The sequence below is a fragment of the Ahaetulla prasina genome, chromosome 1 (assembly GCF_028640845.1).
Source record: "Ahaetulla prasina isolate Xishuangbanna chromosome 1, ASM2864084v1, whole genome shotgun sequence".
NCBI classification, from domain to species: domain Eukaryota; kingdom Metazoa; phylum Chordata; class Lepidosauria; order Squamata; family Colubridae; genus Ahaetulla; species Ahaetulla prasina.
The window spans coordinates 336,297,084-336,323,803 of NC_080539.1; the positions used below are offsets into that span (position 1 = coordinate 336,297,084).

At 35.6% G+C, this 26,720-nt stretch overlaps 3 protein-coding genes across 11 annotated transcripts in view; 1 reads left to right on the forward strand and 2 right to left on the reverse strand.

Annotated features, from left to right (window-relative positions):
- The window catches only part of SETD3 (SET domain containing 3, actin N3(tau)-histidine methyltransferase), a 58,423-nt gene extending 53,674 nt beyond the window's left edge, over positions 1 to 4,749 (reverse strand). Inside the window, exon 1 of the mRNA XM_058162665.1 lies at positions 4,579 to 4,749. The gene's annotated coding sequence lies outside the window, so the exon portion shown is untranslated. The remainder of the gene's footprint in view (positions 1 to 4,578) is intronic.
- Positions 4,750 to 5,131: 382 nt separating this feature from the next.
- On the forward strand, positions 5,132 to 20,594 carry CCNK (cyclin K). Of its 6 annotated transcripts, none has more exons than XM_058162670.1 (12): positions 5,132 to 5,317; positions 7,116 to 7,366; positions 8,266 to 8,347; positions 8,898 to 9,029; positions 9,783 to 9,851; positions 12,431 to 12,536; positions 14,070 to 14,127; positions 15,406 to 15,575; positions 16,485 to 16,807; positions 17,320 to 17,353; positions 17,546 to 17,614; positions 19,371 to 20,594. In XM_058162670.1, the coding sequence occupies exons 2-12, from the start codon at positions 7,170 to 7,172 to the stop codon at positions 19,991 to 19,993; spliced, it is 1,863 nt and encodes a 620-aa protein (XP_058018653.1). In that variant the 5' UTR covers positions 5,132 to 5,317; positions 7,116 to 7,169; the 3' UTR covers positions 19,994 to 20,594. The 6 variants fall into 6 exon arrangements, with proteins under 6 accessions (XP_058018653.1, XP_058018655.1, XP_058018652.1 ...); XM_058162669.1 differs by having other exon boundaries at positions 5,135 to 5,391; positions 17,317 to 17,353; XM_058162668.1 differs by having other exon boundaries at positions 5,137 to 5,317; positions 17,317 to 17,353.
- Positions 20,595 to 20,951: 357 nt separating this feature from the next.
- Positions 20,952 to 26,720, reverse strand: part of CCDC85C (coiled-coil domain containing 85C) — a 178,574-nt gene continuing 172,805 nt past the window's right edge. For all 4 annotated transcript variants that reach the window (XM_058162677.1, XM_058162676.1, XM_058162674.1 and 1 more), the window contains one exon: positions 20,952 to 26,280. In XM_058162677.1, coding sequence (XP_058018660.1) covers positions 26,191 to 26,280 — 90 coding nt within the window. In that variant the 3' untranslated portion in view covers positions 20,952 to 26,190. The remainder of the gene's footprint in view (positions 26,281 to 26,720) is intronic.

Sequence of the window (26,720 nt, forward strand, 5' to 3'; positions counted from 1 at the left end):
GCCCTCTGCCAGCGAAAGAGGAGCAAAAATGGCCCTCCCTGGCCATGCCCATCCTGGCCCCCCAAGGTCAAACATAACTCTAATGCGGCCTCAATGAAATCAAATTTGAAACCCGTTCCAAATCTTTGACAATTAATTTCCCAACCCTTTCCAATATACATTTCTAGCTTTTCAGAGTCTAAATTGATATACAGGTAAACTATTTGAATAAGAATGTAATCTTAGATTTCAATTCTTTTTCCATACTTGAGGCTTAATTCAAAGTGAACAAGTTTCACTACAGAAAACTTCCTTCAAAAATATCTTCTGAAAGGATATTTGATAACAATTAAAAAGCAATATACCACCAAAACTGGGCAATAATAACTCCCCCCAAAAAACTATGATTGAAATTCTGAGATCACAATTAGGAAACATAATGTGAAACATGTAAAATAATGCTGGAAAGCAACTTTCCTTTACCTGATGTTCTCCAGATGAGTTGGATTACAACTTCCACAATTCCAATAAACATACAAAAAACCAATCTGGGGACATCATGTTGGGAAAGACTGTACTGAGCTTTGAAAATAGGAGTTGGGTAACCAAGTAAGCCATGAAAAAAAGCATTTCCTTCAACCAAAAGACAGTTTCCAAATTGTTCCCTTTTTGAAAAGGCAAGTGCTTTACTGTTAGATTAGCAATACATTTATGGCTATAATTCAGATGCAATCAATCAGTGGAAAAATGGAAAACACAAGTTGGAAGTCATTCTGTTTGTTCTCAGAAACTAAATTATAAGTATGCTGGCCTGAAAGAGATTTCAGCTTTGATTTTTTTAGCTAACAGTCCCTCAATTTAAAGTATATTTTATAATTTATTGCCTAGCTACTATTGCAAAGAAGGGCAGGAACTTAAGCGGGAAAAGCAGTCACTATATTTTGCAAGATCCAAAATTAGTACTCAGGCTGATGTAACTGATACATTAGTGAAGCTGTCCCTTCAATTTCCTTTCATAAGCAGAAATATATTTGTGAAATAAAAAGTATTTATTTTAATCTTATTGACATTCTTAATTCTATCACAAAGGAGTATGAGATTTGTTTGTTAATCAGCTAAATCCCCTCTTAACAACTTGAAAGTTACTGTGAAATAATAGAAGAGTTAATGCCTTTTTTCACACCATCTACTCTATGAAAGTATGTTAAACTTACTTTACTATCTATAAACTTCATAGATCAGATTGAACATGGAATGGGGCAATCATAAGCCTCATTGTACTCCGTAGAATATATTCTGCAAAAAGAATTCACTTCGCAGCTTTCACTGTATCTGTGCAGACTAGATGGCATTTATTATATTTTTATTCATTAGATGTTAGTGAAGGGGAACTAGAATAATTGGAGCTTCACTGTGAGAAATCTTTATCATTCTTTGCAGATAGTATCAATTAGAACTGCCTTGAATTGAATTGCCTTGTCTCAAGCTTTAAGACAAGTCACAGGGCGGTAAGAATAGTAATCTTTTATGGTGTAAAAATAGATTCTTTTCATCATGAAGAACTTGAGAAGACAGGCAGAATATGTAGCTAGGTAAAGACCACTAACTGCTTGTTTGATCCCTCTCCCACCCAGTTGATTAGATAAAAATAGGACAGGATTAGTTTCATAGCTTATGGGAGAGCGGCCACAATAAATTTAGAATAAAAACAATAATGGTGTACTGGAGAATCTGCAAAAAATATCACTGCCTACAAGCAAGAATTAGTGGGACCATAAAGTAGGCAAAGTAACAGAAAATGAAGAAGCTAAAATGCTCTGGGCTTTTAGAATTCAAACAGACAAGTTTGTACCACATTATACCCATAATATCCCAGACTTGACTATTGTTGATAAGAAAGATAAAAAAGTCTGGATAGTGGAACTGACAGTAACTAGAGACAGCAGAATAGAAGAGAAAGAAATGAGAACATAACAAAATACGAAGACCTGCAAATAAAAGTATAGTCGCAGTAGTAAAAGAAAGTAGATAGTACCAAGAGTAATAAGTGGCCTGAAATGCAATCCCCAAAAACTGGAGCACTGCTTTAATAGCAATATCAGTGACAAATCATCAGTCAATTGCAAAAGGCAGCTTTAATAAAAATAGCTTACAACCTGTGATGATACCATTCATTATAAAATAACTTCTGACTATCCCAAGTCCTTGGGAAGGACTCAATAGGGATCCTACATTTTTAGGGGTAAAAATGCCAAATGCAATATAAATATCTGGCCGTCTATGACAGCTCATCATCATCATCATCTGCCCATAATCACTCAATAGTGAAATGGGTGGCATTTAAATTTATAAATAAAAACAATACAATGGAGAGATTTTAGTGAATTACTTTATGTAAATAAAAACACAGTCTGACCAAATGTATAAATTAAAAAACAAACAAGAATAAATTTGCAATAATTTTCCAAAATCAATGGCACATCTTAATTTTTTATATGAAACAGGAGAGACAGTTCATATATCTTGGTCTAATTTCCTATGACTTTGGTTTAATTTCAAAAGTCCTTCCATGTAGGCAAATCAAATTTCAAATAAAAACTGCCGCTTCTTTGGCAATCTACAGTGATATCAAAAAGTGAGAAAAAAGAGGGTGTTAAAAAGAGGAAGAGTGAACACAAAGAGGCTAGTAGACTGGAAGAAACTGGCATTTCTGCATACTATTTGTATGCAATGCCATTCCAAGAGAGTTGGCAAAAATAATTTTTATGTTAATTATTATTATACCTGAAAATTATCAGGACTTTTAACAACATTAAAATGGTTAAAAATGACATATACTATCAGATATACCTTTACAGAACACCATGTTAGCTATACAAAATAACCTTAATCTATTTTCCATAAGCATCACACAGCAAAATTATATTATGCAACAATTGCATAAAGAACTGGAAATAGGCTTACTAAAACATAAAGATAATAATCCACTCATTTAAAAATGTCAGTAATGCATTTCAAGAAAGTGCAAAATGCATTGTTTTTAGTATTTTTACCATTTTTTTCTTGCTGTTAGTAATGTTCCATTAAGATGTTTTACAAAGTGTCCATCAAATTGATTTAAAAATAGTAATTCCATGCTGTACATAAATTTTTATTGCAAATTTGAGAAACCCATTTATTAAAAATACTTACTTCTATAACAATTATCAAAAAGATTAATATTATATTACTAAAGGACATTTTTTTTCTCAGAAAAAGTAAGAAGACTATAAAGCGACACAGGAAAATAAAAACTATCACATAATAATCCAAACATGATTATTATCATGTGAACAAGGCTACAAAATGGATAAGCAGAAAAATTATGATGAACCTCAATCACACACAGCAAGTATTAGATTATTTTCCAAATATTTTAAACTACAACTGAGGTTAATGGGAGCTGAAGTCCAAAGCCTCTCTAGAAGACTGTTAACCCTTAGTATACATTTGGAAGAAGAATGGGATATAGTAGAATAGCTGATCCAGATGTGGAACTGTATTATATACACAAAACAAAAGAAACTAAATACTACTAATATAAGGTTAAGTGAAAAGAAAAGCATTCACATCAAGATCAAGGAAGAATGTTTGAGAAAGCTACAATGGAAGTTCTTGTAAAGAAAAAGTGAGTTAACTAAAAAGAAAGACTAAGAAAAAAAAGAACCAGAATTGGTAAAAAAAGGAGACCTAAAATTGGCATGTCGCTGACAAAAGAAGAAATCAAAAGGCAGAATAGACAGGCAAATGTGAAGATATTATGTTGGTCTAAGAGTGTGATGGAATATTTGGAAGTCATAAATATTAAATACAATTATAAAGATCAGTAACAAGGTACAAGTAAATTGAGATTTTATTTATGAATTTTTATTTATGAAATTATTTCTGCATTCTGGAAATGCAGAATTTAATAGGTTGACAGATAAGGGAAGTTACAAACAAATACAAACGAAAACAAGCCAACGCTTAGAACAATTTAACCTTTAAATTTTAAAGTGATGGCCCTGAGGAGATGGCAGAAAAAAATTCTCGACTGGTCTGTCAGTACACCTTTATCGAAAGGAAGAGTCCCAAACTGCAAGGGACGAGACTCATTTCCAAACTTAACTGCAACTGATGAACTCAGGCTGCACAATCAAAGTTGTCGTTCCATATACCTTTTGTTGGGCTTTTCTAAAGATCCTATATGCTACATAAAGAGCAACGATTACTGTCCCTTCAGGGAGGACAACTATGAGGTAAATGTGAGCAATGATTACAACCAAGGAGAGGCGACGGTTCTTCTTCCAGGTTAATCAACACGGAACCATGTGGGCGTGATCTTATGGAGAGGCAAGAGGAAGGGCGGGCAGAGATCACGCGTCTGGATCGCCCTGTCCAGTACAACGCACGCAGGTGGCGATCCTTCGGACTGAGAGGGGACCCCCAGTACTCAGGGACGAGGAAATGGGCCAAGTCAAGGCCCATTGTAAAATAATCTGCACGAGTTGAGGGTGTGACAGAACAGGCCTCCCCGTTACCTTTTACCGACGACAACAAGGGACTCAAAAATCCTCTCACCTGACGGTTCTGCCCGGGTTGTGGAGGGGGGAAGGGGAGCGACAGGGGCGACCGCTAAACCAACCACGGCACCTCCGCGCGCACGCGCGCGGAACACACGCACATAGACACACAAACTCCCTCGCCGTCGAATACCCAGTGTTTGCCCTCATTCGCCTTTTGCTCCGCCCCCCTCCAGCCCAAGAATTGCGTCGCGGCCATTGGTTTCCAGTCCTCTCCGTAAGGCAACTGACCAATCCAGTAAGCCGCTCCCCTGGCCTCTCTCGCCTATTGCAGGACTGGGCGTGTAAGGAGAGAAAAGAGCAGGCCAAAATATCTAGCGGGGGAGGCGGGATAATAAATTTTGATTGGCGGGAAAATGAAAGTAACTCATTTCCCACCTCCTCTCCCCGCCATTCTTCTTAGAAATCATTGGCTACAGCCAACGCCTCCTTTTTCTATTATGGGTTTCCCCATTGGCTAACCACTCTGAAATGTTTTACAGGAATGGCAGATCTTGTCTCGCGCGCAGGCGGGGTTACCGGGGGAGGGGCGGTTAGTAGAAACAGCGGAGCTTTGATTCGCGGCTTGGTATTCATGCGCTTTCTGAGGCGTCGTCGTCGTCATCAAGCTTCTTCACCTTGCGCGCGCCGACGCAACAACGTCAGCAACGACTTTGATTGGCTTTTCGCAAGATGGCGTCGCGCAGGGGCTGAGGTGGCTGGCTTCGTGTTTTCGGGCTCCGTTGTACCCGTAGACCGTGAGTGGTTCCATCAATACTGCGTTACTGACTGAAAGAGAGGCTGCATGGTTGAAACTGTCAACGTGACAGAGGTGTGCTGAGGTTGCCTTTGATGAATTAATGACAGCGGCTCCGGTGAAGGATGGAAAAACATTCCTTTTAAATGACGGGGCGGAAAGAAATTTTTCTACTTTCCAAGAGCCGTTCTGGAAAGTTACAGCCCAACTTTCAAATATAAAGGCAGCAGTTAGGGAATTATTATTGTTATACAGGCCGTAAAACAGAATAAACTTCTTTAAAACAAGTAAATACGGTCTTTCTTGACAAGTTTATTAAATAAGTAAATCTGACTTGACGATGAAACGTGTACGCATTTATCCAGAATATAAAATGAATAAACTGGAAAATGTTTGCCTTGTAATTGGTAGTAGCCAATTTTTGAGAGTTTGGCTTCAGTGTGGACTAGAATTACAGAATTGTAGAACAGTGAATGAGAGGGCTATTTTATATACTTACTATTCCTGTTTATTTCATTGTTTTTCTAGATACTGTGGGGGACCAGAGTTGATAGCAAATAATAGATCTTTACAATATTACTCTGCATCTTACAGATTTAAAATCGTAATTGATTAAACTACTGCCACCATAACGTAAAGAAATGACTCCAATGTTTGAAAAGACTGGAATCTAATATTTGGAAGTGTGCTGTTCTTTGGAAAGTGGATGCAATCTGCTGTTTTAAATCAAAATACCATGAGAAAGGAGCTTGCTTCAAGCATCATATGCTAGTTTGATTTTGATGAGTGTGGTGTATGAACCTTTCTTGGATTTTACATTTCTTGGATTTTATGTAGATACTAGATCAGAGTTACCGAATTTAGGATTATTAGTGTTCAAATCTACCAGTTTTTAAATTAGCCCCATAGTGAGATTTAACATTGCTTTGATTGCTGAAGTTATATATATTTATTAGATTTGCATTCAACCTTTTCTTCGGGAATTCAAGATTCCTAAATGGTGATTTTCCTTGCTTTTTAATCCTCATTTTAGCAAGCTGTAAGATACCGTAGTTTTGTCTGAGATAGAATTGTCACTCAATGAATCATGACCAAGGATTGGTTTACTCTAATCCTGGATAATTCAGGACCAATACTTAGCTATTGTTCTGAAGTTGTGGGGCATTTTGATTCATATTTTATTGTACCCTGTGAAAATTTCACTTTGACGACTTCTGCATAGCAAAACTGCAAAGAGCACGCTGAATTACATTTCACCAGACGTTCGATAATTTGAGTAGTTAGAAAATCCTACATTGTTGGAAACTTTGTTGATCATGTAGCTTACTGTCAATATAACTTAAGGAAACGGGCTTTGAATGATTTCTGTAACCATAGCAGGCCAGGCCTTCTCCAAAATAATGGTACTATTATTTGTTACTAGCTACCTTGAGAGATTAAAGGACAATGAAAAGACAACTAGGTGACTTTGATCCAGTCACTTTTTCTCACTGCAATTCACCTCACAAGATTATTGTAGGGGAACTGGGAAACTTGAGAATTAGTTAGGTTTGCTGCCTCATGTTATTTATAAAATAAAATAAGGAGGATAAAACATTATTTAAAAGGTACAATAAACTTTAAATAATAAATGAATAAAAAATGGAAGAAATAAGATTAGAACATTAAAAAAAACTCACATACCTAAATTCATTGATTCTAAGAATTAGAAGGCGGCATATAAAAATGCCTGAAAACATGTTAGGCTTTGAATGCAAATTCCTCAGAGCCTCACTGATCAGAATTTACTTTTCTCATAGATTCTAAAGTCATATGAAAAAACCTACCTTACTGGAATTATTCTGTGTTGATAAATGAAGGAAAACAAAGAAAACTCTAGTCCTGCTGTAGCTTTGGCAAACCTGGATCACACAAAACCATGTTGGTATTGGGATAAGAAGGACTTGGCACATACACCATCACAGCTAGAGGGACTTGATCCAGCTACTGAGGCAAGATACAGAAGAGAAGGTGCCCGGTTTATATTTGATGTAGGAACCCGTTTGGGATTGTATCCTTTTAAGATTCTCTATTGTACAGTATGTAGGATTAAGATTTCATAATAAATTTTTACTTGATGCTCAAATAATAAGTGTTTTCACAAAAATCTTAACTTTTATTTAAAATGTTAACAATCAGAAACTATTATTTAAATACTTCTTTTTCCTTTCCCAATTTTAGTTGCAGCTTGGTGTTTGTTGGTACAATATTTTTTTCAATAACAAAATCTGTTAATTTACAATTTATTATTGTTTGCAATCCATAATCCTCTAACTGTTTAACCTGGTATCATATGCCAATCAAATAATGTAATTTCTGGAACATGATTTCCTTAGCATTTCTAAATTGTTGCTCAAATGCTAAACTTAGGTTAATTTTAGTAATTAAATAGTAATGTTGTTAGTCTGTTGAACTATATACAAGGTAGTCATATTTTATATGTCATTACTGATGTGTACAACTAGTTCAGGAATCTAATCTCAAATACCTGGGCTTGTAATTTGATTTCAGTGTGGTATTTTTATCCATTATTTCCTTGAGGTAAAACGGGTGGCCAATAAATTTAATAAATAAATAAAATAATTTTAGTTACTTCATAACAATTCCATTCCATTATTTTTATGACTTTGTGTCAATCTTTACTTGTATCTGCCTGGACTAATCCTTGTGGTTTTCAGATTTCAGAAGTAGTTTGCCATTGGCTTCTTCCTATAGCTACCTAAGTCTAAGATCACTCAACTGTCTTCATACCTAAGGCAAAACTAGATATCACAGTCTCTCAGTTTTTAGCTGGGTTCTTTAATCAGCATGCTTAACTAGCTCTCTTTGGTATATTATTCAGTTTTATTCATTTATAATATTTATAGTTAAAATTGAGCTAAATATGTTAAATTCCTATCCTGTATTCAGACATTATGACACACTGGCAACTGGAATAATATATTTCCATCGGTTTTATATGTTCCATTCCTTCAAACAATTCCCAAGATATGTAAGTGCTAATACATTGCTTTTGGTTTACAGTATGCAATTGCTGTCTACTAATGCTTCACAAAAAATAATTAAAAAATCTGAACAAAAAAATACAGTCCAGAAATAAAATACATTGCAGGAATCTGAAGGACTTGGAGGCAGAAATAAAGGGGGAGGAATATGCAATTATTTATTTGCATATCCCTTGTTGTAGTTCCTATAGGATTTAAAGGTTATTGCGGAGAAGGTAGATTAGAGTTTTAAGAATTTTGTGTAATCCCTATTTTGAATATGTTGATGCACACCACCTGAATCAGGCCTCCAGTATATATACAAAACAGTATACTGCTGTGCTTTTCCCAGAGAAGACTGGTTTTGTAAATCAAAAGAAATGCAACTTTAGAATCTGGACTTGTAAAATAATATCACAAATAAATCTCAGCTATTTGATTTTTGTTTAGTTTATTAGCTCTTACTGGCAGAAATAATAAGACCAAATTATGGTCACTAATACCAAATATATAGGCCTAATGTACTTTAATGGCTTTCTAAAATCATATTTTTAATAGGTGACTGGAGCTTGCTGCCTATTCTTAGCAGGAAAAGTTGAAGAAACACCTAAAAAATGTAAAGATATCATCAAAACAGCTCGTAGTTTACTAAATGATGTTCAGTTTGGGCAGTTTGGAGATGATCCAAAGGTAAACTCAGATGTGCTAAAGATTCTCTGACTTAAATTTATCATAGTACAATCCAAGTAACATGTAGCTGTTTATGTAGCTGTTTTGGTAGCATTCATAGAATAAAATACAGGTAATCCTTGACTTACAACCATGCATTCAATGATAGTTCAAAGTTATAATGGTGCTGAAAAAGTTGACTTATAATCTGTCTTTGAAGTTATGACCATCATACTATCCCTGCGATCACACGATTGTGTTTTGGATGCTTGGCAGTTAGCTTGCATTTACAATGGTTTCAGCATCTTGCAGTCACGTGATTGCAATTTGCAAGCTTACTAGCCACCTTCAAACAAACAAAGCCAATAGCGGAAGCGGGATTCACTTGATGACTGTGTGATTTGCTTAACAACCAGGCAATTTGCCTAATGATTGCAGTAAAAATTATCATAAAATGTCATAGGATAGAAGAACTTTTAATAAATAGAGTCCAGTCATGTGATTATTTGCTTAACTACCACATTGCTTAGTGGCTGAAATTCCAATCCCAATTGTGGTTATAAGTCAAGGACTACCTGTAAATAAAACTAGAACTAAGTTTCTATCATCCAAATACTTGATTTTTTCTATATAAAAATTGGCAATTTATTAATAATTGAAATATATTTCACTGGCTTGATTAATTTAGCTAGTAATTTCAACATGTTATTTTCAAAGGCAATATGTATTGCAGTGCTTGTGTTGTTCTCCTGTTGCATTTGCCTGTCTTTTCAGCAAAGAAATAACCCACTGCACAAGGGAAGCAGTGAAACTGGCCACACAGAGTGCAGCCATATGCATACAGTAAGCAAACTGGAAAAAATCAACATTTGTCACATTTCTTGTTAAAGTATTGTAGCCACATCTTCCAATAGCTTAGTAGGAGGTATTATTAATAATAGTAATTTATGTTTGGAGGTCCTGAAGGTTAAAATGGATATAATTCTTTACTGGCTTGTTTTATTAAAAAAGGTTTGTGTGTGTCACTAGAGAATTACATCACATATAATGTTTAGTAATTTTTTATTGTTTTGTGATTAATGACCAGTAAAACTTACTTTGGTTGTCTATAATTTAGGCTCAAAAATTCAGCTAATCTTTTGGTACTTAGCTAAATAAGTGTGAAAGAAAGTACTTCCTTAATTGACTATGGAGATAGTGCCTTTTGTGAATCTGTTTCACCTATTTTCTTTTGGGGATTAGATTTCTTGTTAACTTAAAGCAAGATTCCCACTTATTAACTCATTATCACAATAGTAAAATACTGCTTGGCTCTCATATTTTGTAGGTGCTGCTGTTTTAAGTGAGAACAAACGAAAAGCTACCCACATAAACTAACAGGGAAAAAATCCTCAGAGCTATATTCTTCATATTGAAATGCACCTTTAGTTCTATTCAGGGTAAATAAAAATAGATGATTTTAAAAAATATAATAAAAAAACCAGTTGTTTTTATTTATATTGGATTTTTCCATTTTTATCAATTTATTTCAATAAAATGCTTTTGGAATAAAAAAATATATCTAAAGACAGTTTTCCCTTTAATATACATAAATAGTTTATTCAGCATGAAATGGAGCTTAGTTATGTAGCATGATGCTGTATAGTCAGCAAAATTGGGACTGTTGGTGAGTCAACAAGTCAGAGGAGCTGCTGCGGGACAGAGATGACAGTTGCTCTTTAAAAATTATGATTTAAATCGAGTTGATTTAAATCAAGCTTTTTTACTAGTGATTTAAATCGTGATTTAAATTGAATTGATTTAAATCAAATCAACCCTGGTTCTATTATTGCCCAGCAAATGTTTTCTTTCTAGTTTTGATTGTCCATTTATGCAGTTTCACTATTCTTCCACAAACTGTTTAACACTAATATGTCCCCTATCCCATCCCAGATATGATTTTTAAATTCGTAACTGAATATATCATTTGGACATACTGCAATGTTAGTGAAAAACAGTTAACTACCAAAAAAACCCGAACTTATTGACAACAGTTGCTGACAGTCTTATTGGGAATGTGGCAGGATAGAAATACATTTAATAAATAAAAAGAAATGGTAATTCACACCTCTCCTTCCTCTGCTTCCCACTGTGTTGTCATTTTTGACATTCCACTTTATGGTAGAAGAAACAGGTAATTGGTCTCAGCCACAAATAATTTATACTGGAAGCTATATTTAAGATACAATAACATCAAGTCCTGGAAACAGATAGGCCCAGAATTGTTTTTGATGAAAGTTGCTGTACAGTCACAAAATATAAGTGCCTTTATGTACTATTGTTTAAGTGCTAAGGAGATTTTTAAATATTTAAAAATAAATAAGATAACCTTCATAAGCAACTGCAAATATTGCTTCCCTTAGCATTATTTATTGATTGATTTAGAAAATTTATATTGTTGCCTACTCACACATGATGACTCAAAGCATCTTACAAGGATATAAAAGTACCATATAAAAGGAATAAAAAGAATAAAAAAGAATAAAATAATAACCTCGCCACCCTAGTGACAACACAAATTCATACTAGCCATTTAATGGGCTCCATCACACTCTCGAGTTCCCCAAGCCCACTGGCAGAACTGTTGTGTTCAGGACCCTCCAAAAGAGTTTTAGAGTGGGGGCCAGTCTAATCTCTGGGGGATATTGTTCCTCAGAGGAAGCCACCATGGAGAAGCCTCTTCTTTTGGATCCTACCAGATGTATCTCATTAGGGGATGAGACCTGCAACATTCCTTGCCTCTCTGCTCTAGTGGGTTGGGTTGATGTGACCAGCAAGAGACGGTCCCTCAGATAACATAGTCCCAAGGCATGATGGGCTTTAAAGGTAACAACGAGCACCTTGAATTGCACCCAGAAGAAAATCAGCCACCAATGCAGTTCCCACAGGAGAGGTGATACATGTGCACACCAAGGTCTGCCCAAAACCATGCAGACCACTGCATTTTTAACCAGCTGGAGCTTCCTGATGCTTTTCAGGGGCAGCTCCATGTATAGCATGTTACAGTAGTCAAGACGAGGGGTTACTAGGGCATGAGTGACCATAAGTAGGGATTGTTGATCCAGGAAAGTGTGTAACTAGCACACAACCCGCGGTTGCACAAAGACCCTCCTGGCCATGACTGCCACCTGTTCTTTGAGTAGGAGTCGTGAGTCTAGGAGAACCCCCAGTTTATGCACAGGGTCTGTTTGGGGCACTGCCACCCTGTCCATCATTACATAATGATAGATGAGACTTTTATAATTAAAGCTAATGAATACAGGTATGCAGAATACTTTAAATTCAAAATATCTTGAATACATAATGACTATACTGACTAATAAATTGAGCTGAAAGCATTGTGTGCACTCAATGAATTTGTATTTGCTCTCTTTTGATATTAGGAAGAAGTTATGGTTTTAGAGAGAATCTTGCTTCAGACAATAAAATTTGATTTGCAAGTTGAACACCCTTATCAATTTCTACTTAAATATGCAAAGCAGCTCAAAGGTATAATCATTTTATTTCAATACTTGTTAATAAATCCTTGTTACAGATAGTCCTCAATTTATGACTGGTCACTTAATGACCATTCAAAGTTACAACAGAGTCAGGAAAGATTACTTGAAGGTACAATTGCCCCCTGCTCCCAGCATAGTCACATCACAATTCTTATGCCTGGCATCTACGTTGAACTTATTACTGTTTGCCAAGTGCTGATCTGTGGGATGCAATATTTTTTTCTGCAGCCAGTGCTGGAGTACCTCCCCCCGCTCTTGTTTGCCTAGAAGGGAATTCTAGCACCAGGTTTGAGAAAATAAGCTTCCATCCAACAGTCCATGCTTTTTTCCAGTCTTTCTACCATTCAGAAACATTGTATTTGCTAGCTCTTCTAGCCAGAAAACGTGATGTTTTTGAAGGGTAGAAAGGCTAGTGCATGGAGAGGAGGGAACTGAGAGGCTGGAAAGAGGAAGCTCAGATCCCAAAGATCCGAGTTTCCTCTTTCTGACCCAGTGCAGTTGTTCTTGACTGCATACAGAGGGAGATGCAGAGAAACTAAACTCAGATCTTTGGGATCTTACCTTCATTTTTCTAGCACGAGTTCTTTTTCATATATGGAGGGGAGCTGCCTGCCCTTTTTCAACAGGGAGCTATTTTTTCCCCACCTGCTTAACAACTGAAACTGGGAGAGCAAGGATTGTAGTTGTTGAGCAAAGCAGTCACAATAACCTCATGCTTAGCAACCACAGTAACTTGCAATTAAATTGTGGTCATAAGTCAAGAATTACTTATACTTATGGGCTGTTGATCTGAGCTCCAAGCTGAGAGTTCAGACCAACTACCAACTACCAACCTGAGCTACTTATATTCAAATACATTTTTACCTATACTTATGTCCATGATTGTTATGTATAGTTCTTGTAATAGGATCACCAAATAAACTTAAACTTATTTTTCTTGCTTTATTATGAAGTCTGGTGACCCTGTAATAAGCTCTTCTTTTACTTTTAATTTGGGAGAAGGGAGAATTTCCCATTGGGCTGTGTTGCCTATATGCAAATTAGAAAGCAAAGTCTGACAGTTTCTCTGTTCTCCAAATTTCCAAGTGGGATGATATCCTAAGAAAGCATCTGTCTATGGTTACTTTTCCCCTTCAGAACAGTGAAGACAAAAGTTAGGAATTGGTTTGAATTTGATCAAGTCTGATGACAGATATCAAACAGTCCCCAGACTTCCAACATATCAGAGCTAGGGAAAGTTGGCCATATAATTGCTCAGATAATTCTCAACATCTCTCCAAGTTGAAAATTGAAAGAAGGATAATAGCAATAGCACTTAGATTTTTATACCACCCCATAGTGCTTTTACAGCACTCTCTGGGCAGTTTACAACATCAGCATTGTCGAGCACCACACTCCTTTAGTGGAAATGTTTATTGAACTCTGACAAACAACATAGTAAGGTTCTGAATAACACTGAGAATATTCTGTTGGTATGGCTATTTATTGGCTTAACCTAGTCATTTTTGTCTTTTTCTAATAGGAGATAAAAATAAAATTCAAAAACTGGTTCAAATGGCATGGACTTTCGTAAACGACAGGTAAGACACCCCTCCTCCATCTTCAGTCATGATATAAGTACTTTGTTCATTCTGTTGCAGATTCTAGGCATTATTTTCCTCAGTATTTAAAAATAATTTAGTGAACCCAGTGACTACTTAGTCACAAATTGTTTATGTGCTTTGGAATGTGTTAATTCATGGAGTCCTTTACACAAATCCCAATCTCTGGAAATAGCTATCTGCTTCTCTACAAAGAATGAAAGAGATGAAAGGACAACAGAAAGTGAAAAAAGGTGCATCAGAAATAATGGATTCTTCCATCACCTTTGGATCTAGTTCCATCAACTGCTAGCTTCAACTCCTTATTGTGTTTATGTCTGAAGTCCTTATTAATATATAAATAATGTCCTTAGAGGCATAGATAGCCTGTTACAGAGCATTTCAAACACCTTAAACAGGTTCACCAGCTATGACATCGATAATGAACTTACGATACTTGTTTCAAAAATGGTATGTCAAACTTTGGGTTACACACCAACTAACAACTATTCTTGAACGCACACCTCATTCTTGTGCAATGTTCTGTGTGAGAAGAGTGTGCTCTTATGTGACCTCCGAAAGTTGTGCAAAAGGGCTGTGTTGTCACTTGATCTTGGGAGCCTCCAAAAACTCTGAGAATGGGGCATGCTTTCACATGATTTTTGAAGGCTGTGGAGGCATGTGAGAATGGTGTGTATTTGCAGAGCCTCCTGAAGTCACATGGAAGGGCCATGCTCATGCAACTACTATAGAGATTCCGCAATTTATTTTACAATGTAAACATAATGCTCCCAATAATTTGGGTTCTCATTTTACTGACCTTGAAAGGATGGAAGTCTGAGTCAAGCTGGAGCCCTCGGGTTCAAACTCCAGTCTGTGGGCAGAGTTTGCCTATAATACTGCATTCTAATCACTCCCATGTCTGGAGAGGTTTGGTTGAGGAAGAAAAGACTCAGGGACATTCCTAACAAGTCTAAATGAGTTTGAGTTTGGGAACCATCTAGATCAGTGGTTCTCAACGTAGGGCCTACATCCCACTGGGGGGCAATTTGATTTTAATGGGATCAATTTGGAACCTTGTTTAAACCAAGTTAATGGCCTTTTAGGCTTCCTCCGCATCAGTAGGAGTTCACTTTTTGAATAGTAAGCATTATTATGTCGGGGCAGGTTCTGGATATGGTCTCAAAATTGAGGGTGTATTTATAGTCAGTCAGAATTGTGTTCTCCCATCTGATGTGGTATTTTGTGTTTGTTTGTCTTTTTTTTTTTTTTTTGAAGTTTATGTACTACACTTTCTCTTCAATGGGAACCTGAAATTATAGCAGTTGCAGTTATGTATCTAGCTGGTCGCTTATGCAAATTTGAAATTCAAGAGTGGACCTCAAAGCCCATGTACAGAAGATGGTGGGAACAATTTGTACAAGATGTACCTGTTGATGTCCTGGAAGGTACCTGAAATATTTCCAGCCTAATACTTCTTGTTTTTCTAACTGGTTGTATTATTATCTTATCTACCATTTTTAAATTGTAGTTTATCCTGATTAAAATATAAAGTGTTCTTTATATTTTTGTTTTGAAACTGCATGAAGAAAGGTTAGTTTAATTTACTTCCATCAATATTTATGTAAAATTATTCATAAAATTATTTGTAACAGTGTTGGAAATGAAACCAAGCCCAGAACTGAGGGTCTTTTCCTGCCCCTTGTGTGTATTGATGTCAAGATAATAAACTCAGTAATTTATAATTAGATATAAAAAGGTCCTTAAATAAAACTGCATGTTTAAAAAAAGGCAATTATTTCTGTATTTTTTAATCTGAATATTCAGTTTATAATTTTTAAAATATGCTTTGAAAGTATTATTGAAATTAATTTTGCTTTGGATAAAAGGCCTTTTGCCTTTCCAGATAATCTACTGCTTTGAACAATTTCCAAATGTTGATTGTAAAAATCGTGGCAAGGGTGTAGAGATAGTACTCAAAGGCCCTAATCACATAGTTTCCATGTTGTAGTTTTTCAGAGAGAGAACTACAACATGGACTTCCAATGTCATTAGGGCTTTTGATAACAATCTGGGGTTGCAGTATGTGTATACACACACACACACACACACACACACACACATATTTATATATATGCTTCGGTAAAAGAGAATCCTCGTTTGAAATTAGTTCTGCCCAATGTTTTTCTCTAAAGCAGAGCTAAGAAAATGCACTAAAACTAAGATTTGTGGATTTTGGTAAAAACAATTAAGATTGAATAAATCTGGTATGAGTTTGAATGCATTTTTTCAAGAATGCATTTGGCTGATTGTTAAAAGGTGTAACTTCTGTAATTCTTTTTCTCTCTCTTCCCTAGACATCTGCCATCAGATTCTGGATCTGTATTCCCAGGGGAAACAACAAATGCCTCACCATACCCCCCATCAGCTGCAACAGCCTCCTTCCCTCCAGCCTACACCACAAGTGCCTCCAGTCCCGCAGTCTCAGCCTTCTCAGAGTTCAGAGCAGTCTCAATCCCAGCAGTCCAAAGACTCTCAACAGGGAGGGACGCAGCAGCAGCAGCAGCAGCAACAACAACAACAGCAGCAGCAACAGCAACAGCAACAGCAACCACAAATTCAGCAACCCAAAAAACCCTCTCCCCAGTCAAGTCCTCCCAGGCAGACAAAGCGACCTGTGGTAAGAATGACAGAAAGAATGCTTTATGTTACAAAATGTGATGGACCCGTTCTTCTTATCTATATTTGTCAAGGGGTTTCTATACTGCTCTTCAGTACAAATCCTGAAATTTGATGCCTCAGATTTATTGCTTATAAAGCACTAGTAAAAAAGATGTTGAATATGGAAGAAAGTATGCAGCCTAAGAAAGTATGAATTGGAAGGGACATGAGTACAGTGCTAAGTAAGCGCAAATAATACATGCCTGGAACCTCAGATACTGAAAGGTTTCAGCCTTTAGCAGTTCTTACCAGTTATAAAAATTGTGATAGATTTTGCTTGAAGTTAATATTGTTTATTCCAAGAATTTAGATCCCAATCTTCAATATCAGTTCTTGAATGCAAGAATAGATAAGGCTAACTTACAATATTTGCAGCCCAGATGTGGCTTAGAGTGGGTTTTTGTTTTTAGTGTTTTTAATGCTGCTATTGTGATTTTAATAGTACTATTGATTTGTGTTTTTTCTTAGCAGGCTGTATCACCAAAGGAAGAAACCAAAACTGCAGGTAAAGTAGACTTTTTTTGTATAATTAAAAAAGCTAGTTATTTACAATACATTGCTATGCATGTCTGCTCTCAAGTAAGTATCATTATCCTTAAACTATAAATTATTAGTTTCATTATTTCTTAAAAAACAGTTTTTGCTATTTTTTAGCTGTTAAATAAAATGTAACATCTAATTCTTGTTTTGTTTTCAGAGGTGCCTCCTAAAATAGCTAAAATTGAAACTGCTCATCCACCAGTACCATCTGTGCATCCACCACCTGGTAAGTTGTACTGTGAGGCAGAAAACGCTATGCTTAATAGAAAGCTAAAGATTTGTTTGTTGTGTAATTTTCTGAAAACTATAATTACATGCTTATCAATAATCCTGAGTTGTCAGCCTAAACTCAGCTGTATCCGGTACATCTGCCTGTTTTTTATCATTTGGAAATAAAATTTAGAAATAGGGAGCTCCACCTGTTGCCTTGGCTTCATGTTAACTTCTGAGAATCAATATAGGATGTTAAGAAGCGTTGCAGCCTTAGAGCAGAATCTTCTCCTTTATGGGGAAAAATATTTTGACCCATGGTACTAATACAGCCTTAATATTTACTGAGCTGAATAGGCCCTTAAAGGACTATTGATAGCAGATTTTGTTTTCAGACTATATTTTGCTGGAAAATAATAAGGAAAGGCAGTACAGATCTTCCTACCATAATTCTGTTTCTTAAATATAAATTCTTCCTATACAAATATTGAAGATTCTGCAAAAGTTATAAATTATGTATAAGCTACCTGCTATATTTAATCCTTTCTTTATATGTTCATTAATTACTGGAATTAGGAGAGTATGCAATTGAGATAAAACTTGTTCGTATTTCTTTGATAAATTCTACAATTATATATACCAGGTGTCAAAAACTTTTACCAGATAGCAAGCACTGCTGCATGATTTTGCATGATGTCACAAATACTGCTTTTAAATATTAAATACCACTTTTAAATATAAAAAATAGCTAACATAAGATATTGTGTAAAAGCCAAATCTTGAAAAATCTCGTCTCTAAATCCCATCTTGTACATGTGCCATTACAAAGCTGTTGGTCCTAGTGATAACATTAACTCAGCTGTTACATTTTTAATCTGAACTTGGCATTAGCAAATTGCCAGAATTTTTAGGCAAATTGGTTAAGAAATAAGTGAAATGACAACATTTATTATTTTTCTAGACTTTTTGTGTGACAAAGATTTCAGTGTGTTTAAAGTTTGGCTTATTATATGCTTGTTTAAATTAGGATATACAGATGCATCCAAGATCTCCAATGATCCCTTTTGACACCTCCTTTTGCACCAAACATATATTTTGATATTTAAAAAAAATGTCCCAGAAGCTTTAATTTTATGAAAGGGAACGTTGCTATACTATAAAGCAAGGGACCAGTTACTCAGTATCATTTTCACTTCAGAGAATGCTATAGATTTTTTAGAAAATAAAAATTTGCTGCTACAGCCCAGTGTTTTGTTTGGAAGTGTGACCACCTGTCCAGAGGACAAAAGTAAGAAAATATGGAAGTGTCTTACAAACAGGTAGGGCTGAGGGAACTGACAGATAACACTTTGGTAATCAGTGCTTTACAATTAGTTATTCCCCCTCCCCCCATCACAACCATTTTTCAGGAACATCTTCATAGAAATTCCAAATATATCCTTCAGCTCAACTGATAGGGCACTGTTCACTGCATAGAACTTTAGCCTGAATACTGAGGAATGTAAGAGAAAGTCAAAATATATCTTTTACTAGTTTGGGATTCCTTTTCTAATTTGGGGCTACCTTTGTTTGTTAATGTCATGTCATGTCTTGGCCATGTTTTTTTCCCTTCTCAAAAACTGCAAGGGATCAAATTTTGGCTTCAGAATCTTTTGTTAAAGTCATCTGATGCTTCACCAATTGTAGTTGTTTCGTATGAAGACTTTAATTGTTCTAATATATTTTGACTTTAGATAGGTATAGTAATGTACATATTTTCTACTGTTTTTCAGAACATAAACCTCCATTGACAAGTACAGTTTCCATAGGAACTGATCAAGCTACTGCAGTAGATTCTGTAGATATAACCAAGGTCCAGATTGCTCCACCATCTCATCCAGCTCCTGTACATCAGCCACCACCTATGCCTCATCGTCCCCCACCCCCACCCCCGCCTTCCAGCTACATAACTGGTATGTCCACTACTAATTCATACATGTCAGGAGAAGGGTATCAGAGTCTCCAATCAATTATGAAAACAGAAGCACCAACTTATGGAGCTTTACCACCCACTTATGGACCGCCAACTCATTTGCCATATCATCCTCATGTTTATCCGCCCAATCCTCCTCCTCCTGTCCCCCCTCCTCCACCCACATCATTCCCTCCACCTACCATTCCTCCTCCTACTCCAGGATATCCTCCCCCACCTACTTACAACCCAAATTTCCCACCTCCTCGGTTACCTCCCTCTCATGCAGTCCCACCTCATCCCCCTCCAGGGCTTGGCATGCCACCTGCAAGCTATCCTCCTCCCACAGTGCCCCCTGGTGGACAGCCACCTGTGCCACCTCCAATACCACCCCCTGGCATGCCACCTGTTGGAGGACTTGGCCGGGCCACTTGGATGAGATAGCAGTTGTATATAGCATCTTTTTTTGTTTTGAGTGAGGTGGAGAGGATTATAATCAGATAAGGAAATATAGAGGGCAATGATATTGGTTTGGTTACAGTTTGACCAGCAGAAAAAAAATACAGTTTAAATATTACAATGCTAACTAAAATATAAAGAGTTTTGTTAATTGTAGTGCTGGATTAGTTTGTAATAATAACATGTTTTGAAGGCCATATTGGCTGAGTTGTATTGGTAAGAAGAAAAAATAGAAAAGTAAATGCCTACTTGAATAGCAGGATTAAGGTTATTCTAGATGAAAGGGGAAAAAACCCTTTCTGATTTTATTATATAACGTTCCAGCAAAACTTTGCTCTAAGTTGCAATATCAATTTATTTTATGCTTCTCTGTATATGTCTGCATACCTACATACAACCTCACTTTCTGCCATTGTTATTTTGGAATGAATGTTCAAACTTAATTTGAAAATTTCTGTATGTACATATATTTTCAAAATGTAAAAAAAAACTCTAATGGGATACAATGATTTATACCTTTGTTGTTTCTGATTCTTGAAAAAACTGTTGACATGTATCCAAATAAACCTCCTTCTGAAAGCTGAAATTTTCTTACTGCTATTCTGTGCCAATGGCTCTCTCTTATTCCCCATGCCAATGTCCCCATCTAAATGAGGTACCCAGCCAGCTTGGTAATACATATTTTCTCCAAACAATTTCTACATCCAATTTTTAATCCTTTTGCATCTGCTTTTGCTCTTATGCTGTTCTTACATGCATATTTACCTAATAGTATTCATCGCTATATGTAGAGAGATGAGTAAACCTTATCTAGCATTACATATTATATGATTGAAAAGAAGAAATATTGATCCAACAGAACTCAAAAGGATGAGTCACATTTCTCTATCTAATTTTTAGTTAATGTTAAAATACACAATATAATGAATGAAGAATCACAGATTTAACTAAAATTGTAATTTTATGTTGATTTCTAAGTATTTTAATATTTTTCAACTTCTCAAAAATACAGTCATGTTACAGCTCCCTTACAAAGAATGTATTTTATTATCTTCAATGGAATGCATACACTACCACAAACCCTTAATTTTTACTAAAATATTTCAAATGAAGGTTTTACACACTTAAAAAGTCTTTAAATTTTCACCCTCCCTGCCACAAAAGCAGTGCTTCAGTAAAAGGTATAAATGTGTGCTAAAATCTAAAGACATTGCTTATATACTATACATGAGCACAGGTGCTAATTTACTTTTTCCAATCATATATAGAAAATATGGCAGGGTTGTAAGATCACAGGTTTAACAGAAATCATACTTGTTTCCAAAAGCAGCACAAATAGACTCTTTCCCCACATTATGAAAAATATACAATTTTATCACTTTACAGTCATGCGCTTTGTTTGAAAAACAAAATCAGTACTATTTTCTCTATTCCAGTTTCTAAAAAGGTAAAAGGTCACTTTAAAACATTTATTTTTAATTGCTATCTTTTGGGCAAACATTTGCCTTTTAAACAAGTTTATGTTTTTTTACCAAAAAGGGCAAAGTGCACCTGGATTTTATCCAATTGCCATATGCTTTTTCCCCAAGAAAAGCAACCAATTGCTTAAAAACAGAGCAGTCCGAAGGGGAAGAACCAAACAACAGGAATTTTGTTTTGAAGTTGGTATAGACTGAATGCGTCTACATTGTAGGAGTATAAAAAACTTTATGAAGCAGGTAGTTAATGAACATTATTAAATGGGGGTGGGAAAATGAATATTAATACTCCAGCATCGTATTTCTTTCTACATTAATATTCAGAGTGCATTTTTCCTTTTGAAATTACTCATGTTTAGCATATCAGTCATACACTATTAAACAGCCTTCTCTAAGACAGTTGTTTTCCCTGGGGATGATAGGAAATTTTATGTAATTCATCTGGAAGGTGCAGTAGATTACGAGGTTATACTGTAAAGCAAACCATTGTCCAAGGAAAACAATTTTAGCTTATTTCAAGCTAAATATAAAATAGCAATTAAAAAGTACACATAGTACTGCATCTGTAGAGTCTACAGTTTGTAATTTGCATATATTTGGAAGTACTTTGCATTTTCATCTACAAAAATTTCACTTAATACCATAGTGGAGTTGCAAATCTGGAGGACTTTGCAATTTATTCATGTTATTTGTATGGGTTTGGTTCCACAAACGTGTAATTTTCACTTTAGTATATTACTAAATACTGAGTACTTTTCATTTTATTTTGACATGTTGGGTCACTCTATCCTTCACCTTGATTTTGATTTCCCTGATGTGTTCAAAGAATCTGTGCTTTTGAAATAAATTAAAATTCAGTTTTTTTTCTTCAGCTTTTAGGTTCCTCAGTTCACTGGCATAATGCCACTAAAATAACAGATTGAGCTTTTATGCCTCTTACATACTCAAGTACATGAAGCCACTCATCATCATTATTATTATAATTAGTCATATAGCCAACCAGATGTGTAGATGGATTTGGCATTTTTGCCAATCTACTGAGTATTATTTATTATTTCCTCATGTGTATTGTACCTGCACCTCATCATCATATTGGAAACTGTTCAAGAAATGTACAACGGCAACAGAATAAAAAAACCCAACACCTAAGAGAATGTCTACTATCCTTTTCATTTTACATCATTCCCCTATGGAACTCAAAAGTAGCATATATGAAGTTGTCAAGACAGATTCCCCGGGCAGGCATCAATCGCATTATGTATTCAAACCAGATCTTGATTTTGGCATAACATAATACAAATTATGAACCCAACTATTGAGATATATAAACCATGATTTATTGCTTCGTGTGTGAAGCCAATTTATTCAATCAGCAAATATAACTTTTGTTTTAGAACATAACTTTTCCTCTAGACTTAAAAATACTTTGTTGTTTTAGTGGCCTATCCCAGCCACCATTAACCTGATTCAACAGATAGACCAATCAAACCAATATAAATCTTAAAATACTGGAATGAACTGTCAAAGGTTATAGAAAAAAAGAGAAACTGATAGTCAACTAAGTAATAATAGCACTTATAACTTTTGTTAAGTTCTAATAAGCTTTTTTCATGAAATGCATGAAAAAAGCTTATAACTTAACAAAATATCAAGTTGTCAGCCAAATGTTCCAATAAATTATGAGATTTTTTTTTTGTACATGATGCATATACTCAACTTAATTTCTGACAGACTTATTTTTGCGAAAAAAATATACTCCCATCAGCAGTAGTGAGAATACTTGAATGGCCACTATAGGGAGTAATGTTTATCTTCAAATGCTAGAAATTCAGCCGCTTTTAATTCAGCTAAATCAAAATATACATGTCCTAACTTTAGTTATACACAGAGAAGAATATGTGAAGGTTGATGTCTAATGCATGAATTTCTTAAAGTTATGAATTAACTGCAGTGACCTATTAAAAGGCCTTGGTGGGAAATAGAACCTAGAGCAGATAAATTGTATACATTAACTTTGTTTACCAGTGTTTGCTGCAGTAATGAGGTTAGAGCAAGGAACAATGTATTTAGTAGGCACATGCATGGGACCACAACTCACTACGCTTTTGTGGCATAGGACCACCCTTGTTTCTAAACATTTGGCTACTTTAATTATTCCATTGCATTTTAGAAGACAAATATAATTTGTATGCTGCAAAACCAAACCATTGGTTGTTTGGACCCCTTCTGATCTGAAAGCTTCTTTTAATAGCCCACCCAAATTCTCTGATAACATTCACATTAATTATAGATCCTTGAAAACTTGATTAAGTTTGTATTTTAAATTACTTAAGGAACAGGGAGGTTTTCACTGATACCTTTGCCCATAATGAGACAAAATGAAAAAGGAGGTTCACAATTTGCTGCTTAGAGTACCAGGCAGTTGAGATCACAAAAAACTCTCAAAGTGGCTCAATATCTAAGGTATAGAATGGACTTGAAAAACCAAAAAGGCAAGCTCTAATGAGAAGGAATAAGCTCGATCAGATAAAATAAATCTGAATTAGGGCAGACTCTGTAATTTGAGTAATCACCTCAGACAGGAGCCTTCCTAGTTCTCATGAAGATAAAGGAGGGAAGAGGAAAATCTATTCATCCTTGCAAGACTTGGTTACTGTAACCTTATAATACAATTATATTAGCATTCAAAATTCCAGTTTCCTAGTCTTATCTACCTTGAAGGGTTGACACAGGCAAAAAAAGATCAAGAAGAAAAGAAATATAGTTTGAAAGAGGGGTACTTGAGAGAGATATTGAAACTTGAGTAGTGCACTCTCTAGGTGACTTCTTAATTAAAAAAAATATTGAAAATAAAGAGAATTTAATAAAAAATACATCCAAGTAAATGAACAATAATCAAAGGTCTATGAAACCAGATTGCCAAAGGTGAAGTTTGTATGAAACCAGATTGCCAAAGGAGTAGCATATTGAAATTCCACATTTCTACACAAGCAGCATTTAATTTTCAGTTTTCTCTTTGTCAAATGATATTACACAACTTGGATCCAGTGGCCAGTTAGGTGTTGCACTATATGGTTTTAGGAAATTTACAATTATCAGATGAAATGAGATTGGGGAAAAAATGATTACAGTTCAAACTAGAGACGATTGGTTTGGTTGATCAGCGGCAGCAACAACGTGAATTCTCATGGCAACCACTTCCTTAAATGATTCTTCTTATATATCTTCTCAAATACTGTAACCAGTTCTGTATTCCCCCACTTTATTTCTAAGTTATCATGTCAATATTTTACATAAGGGACCATGATTTTTTTAAATTTAATATATTAAAAAGACAAGGCCAAAAGAGACATTGCAGGAACTGTTTCGCGTATTATATTTTTCTAATGTGGAGTTAAGGTCAAAATAAACAAAATCACAACAGTGGAATGATCCTCTCATATATACCGGAGGTTAATGCAAAGGAATGAAGGACTTGTGCATCTATAGCAACAATGTGAAGATTTGCAGAGCCCTCGTTCAGACATGTGCTGCTCTGCCTACTGCCTTCTTAAGGACTATCTTATCTAAGAACAGGCCAAAATCTGTAATTGGTATTAATAAGGCTCATGTGCTTCTAGTAACTGGGTAGAAAAATGGTCGATGCCAGGTATAGATTTTGGCTAGCTCTTAAATCAAACACTCCCCGTGAGCTCATCTCCCTTTTTCCTCTTCACTGCTCATTTATTTATTTCTGTGAGGCCTATTTGCATCCTTTCTCAGAAAAACAGGAAGGATGAACTATGCAGAGATGCTCAATTCTTTCTACTCTTCCTCCAATGAGAGGTAAGCAGGAAGAAGCAGCAAAGAAGCAGTGAAAACATTTAAGGTGCAGGACACATGATGCTGAGCAAATAGCTCAGGTCTGAGATCTGCTACAGTATCATCCAAACTACAGTATCATCCAAACTCTATCACTCAAAACTGGTGAGCCACCAAGTTAAAGGCAGCCTAACAATTACACATTATGGTTTGTCAGATTCTTGACAATCTAGAATGGGTTGCTAGATTATTCAAAGCATAGTCAGATAAAAGTTGCTTGCACTTCAGATTTGTCCTTCAAAAATAAAATCTAACCCTACGATCTCTGGCAAAATGTCTCTCAACCGACTTGAACAATGACTAATTTAGGTCTTCGTGAATTCCTTGGTATTTTCTAAAATCAGACAGCCGAGAAGCCTTTCTCAGACAAGTGCCCTACAGCTGCAACTCCAATAATTTCTAGTCATCATGCCGGATTGATGGGAGTTGCTGCCAAATTGGGGAAGACTGCTTTGGGCAGCCACTACTGCCATGCAATTCCATGAGTAGGCTAAAATAAGGCAGTGGAACTGCTCAGAGTTCTTTTTTTTAATATATATATAGAATATATATATATATTCTACCTAGAAATCATTGGGAATCAAAAATGTATATATGACCGTACAGGAAAGTGGGGATTTCATTACAATACAAATGACAGAGATTGGCCACGAGAGGGTAGTCATTAACCCATGTATCATTGTTCTGGATCAGGACAGCCCACAAGCTAGGCCTTTAGCTGCCTTATTTACACTATGGACACAGTTAAAGGAAATGGGAGGAAGGGATAATGCTGGCAGCCAGAAGCAAGGAAGTTCCTTTGCCTCAGATTCTTTTCACTTCCAGTCTTGCAGCTTGAGGTGCTTATAAAGGACCCTTGAACTGGTTTCCTGAAAGATGTTGCCTGATTGATGGTTTGGAGCTTGCTGCATCACCTAGTTTTCGCCAGACAACCTAAGAACAAGAAAAAAGACAAAGTACAATTTGTAAACAGGAACCAAGTTTTCCATAAACAGAACTGCTGGAAAACCTGCAGCTATTGAGGTCTGGTAATGCCTAGTTGTTACACTAGGAGGCATCCAGGTCCTAACATAATTTTATTCTTCAGGGTTTTTTTAAATAGTAATTTTATTGAACATTACTATTAAAAATGAACTAATGCTAAAAAAACCCAAAAAGCAAAAATAGAAAGCGCAAAAAAGAAAAAAGGCTATAGTAAAGAGAGAGAAAAAGAAATATACAAAGAAATGACCTCTTGATAACAATTATAAACAATTTTCAGTGTAATTTAACCTCCTCTGTTAAAAACAAGAAATTATTTTCCCATATTTCATCCCTTATCCATAAAGAAATCTTTAAAGCCTTGTTTTTCAATTTTAGTCAGCAAAATTCAC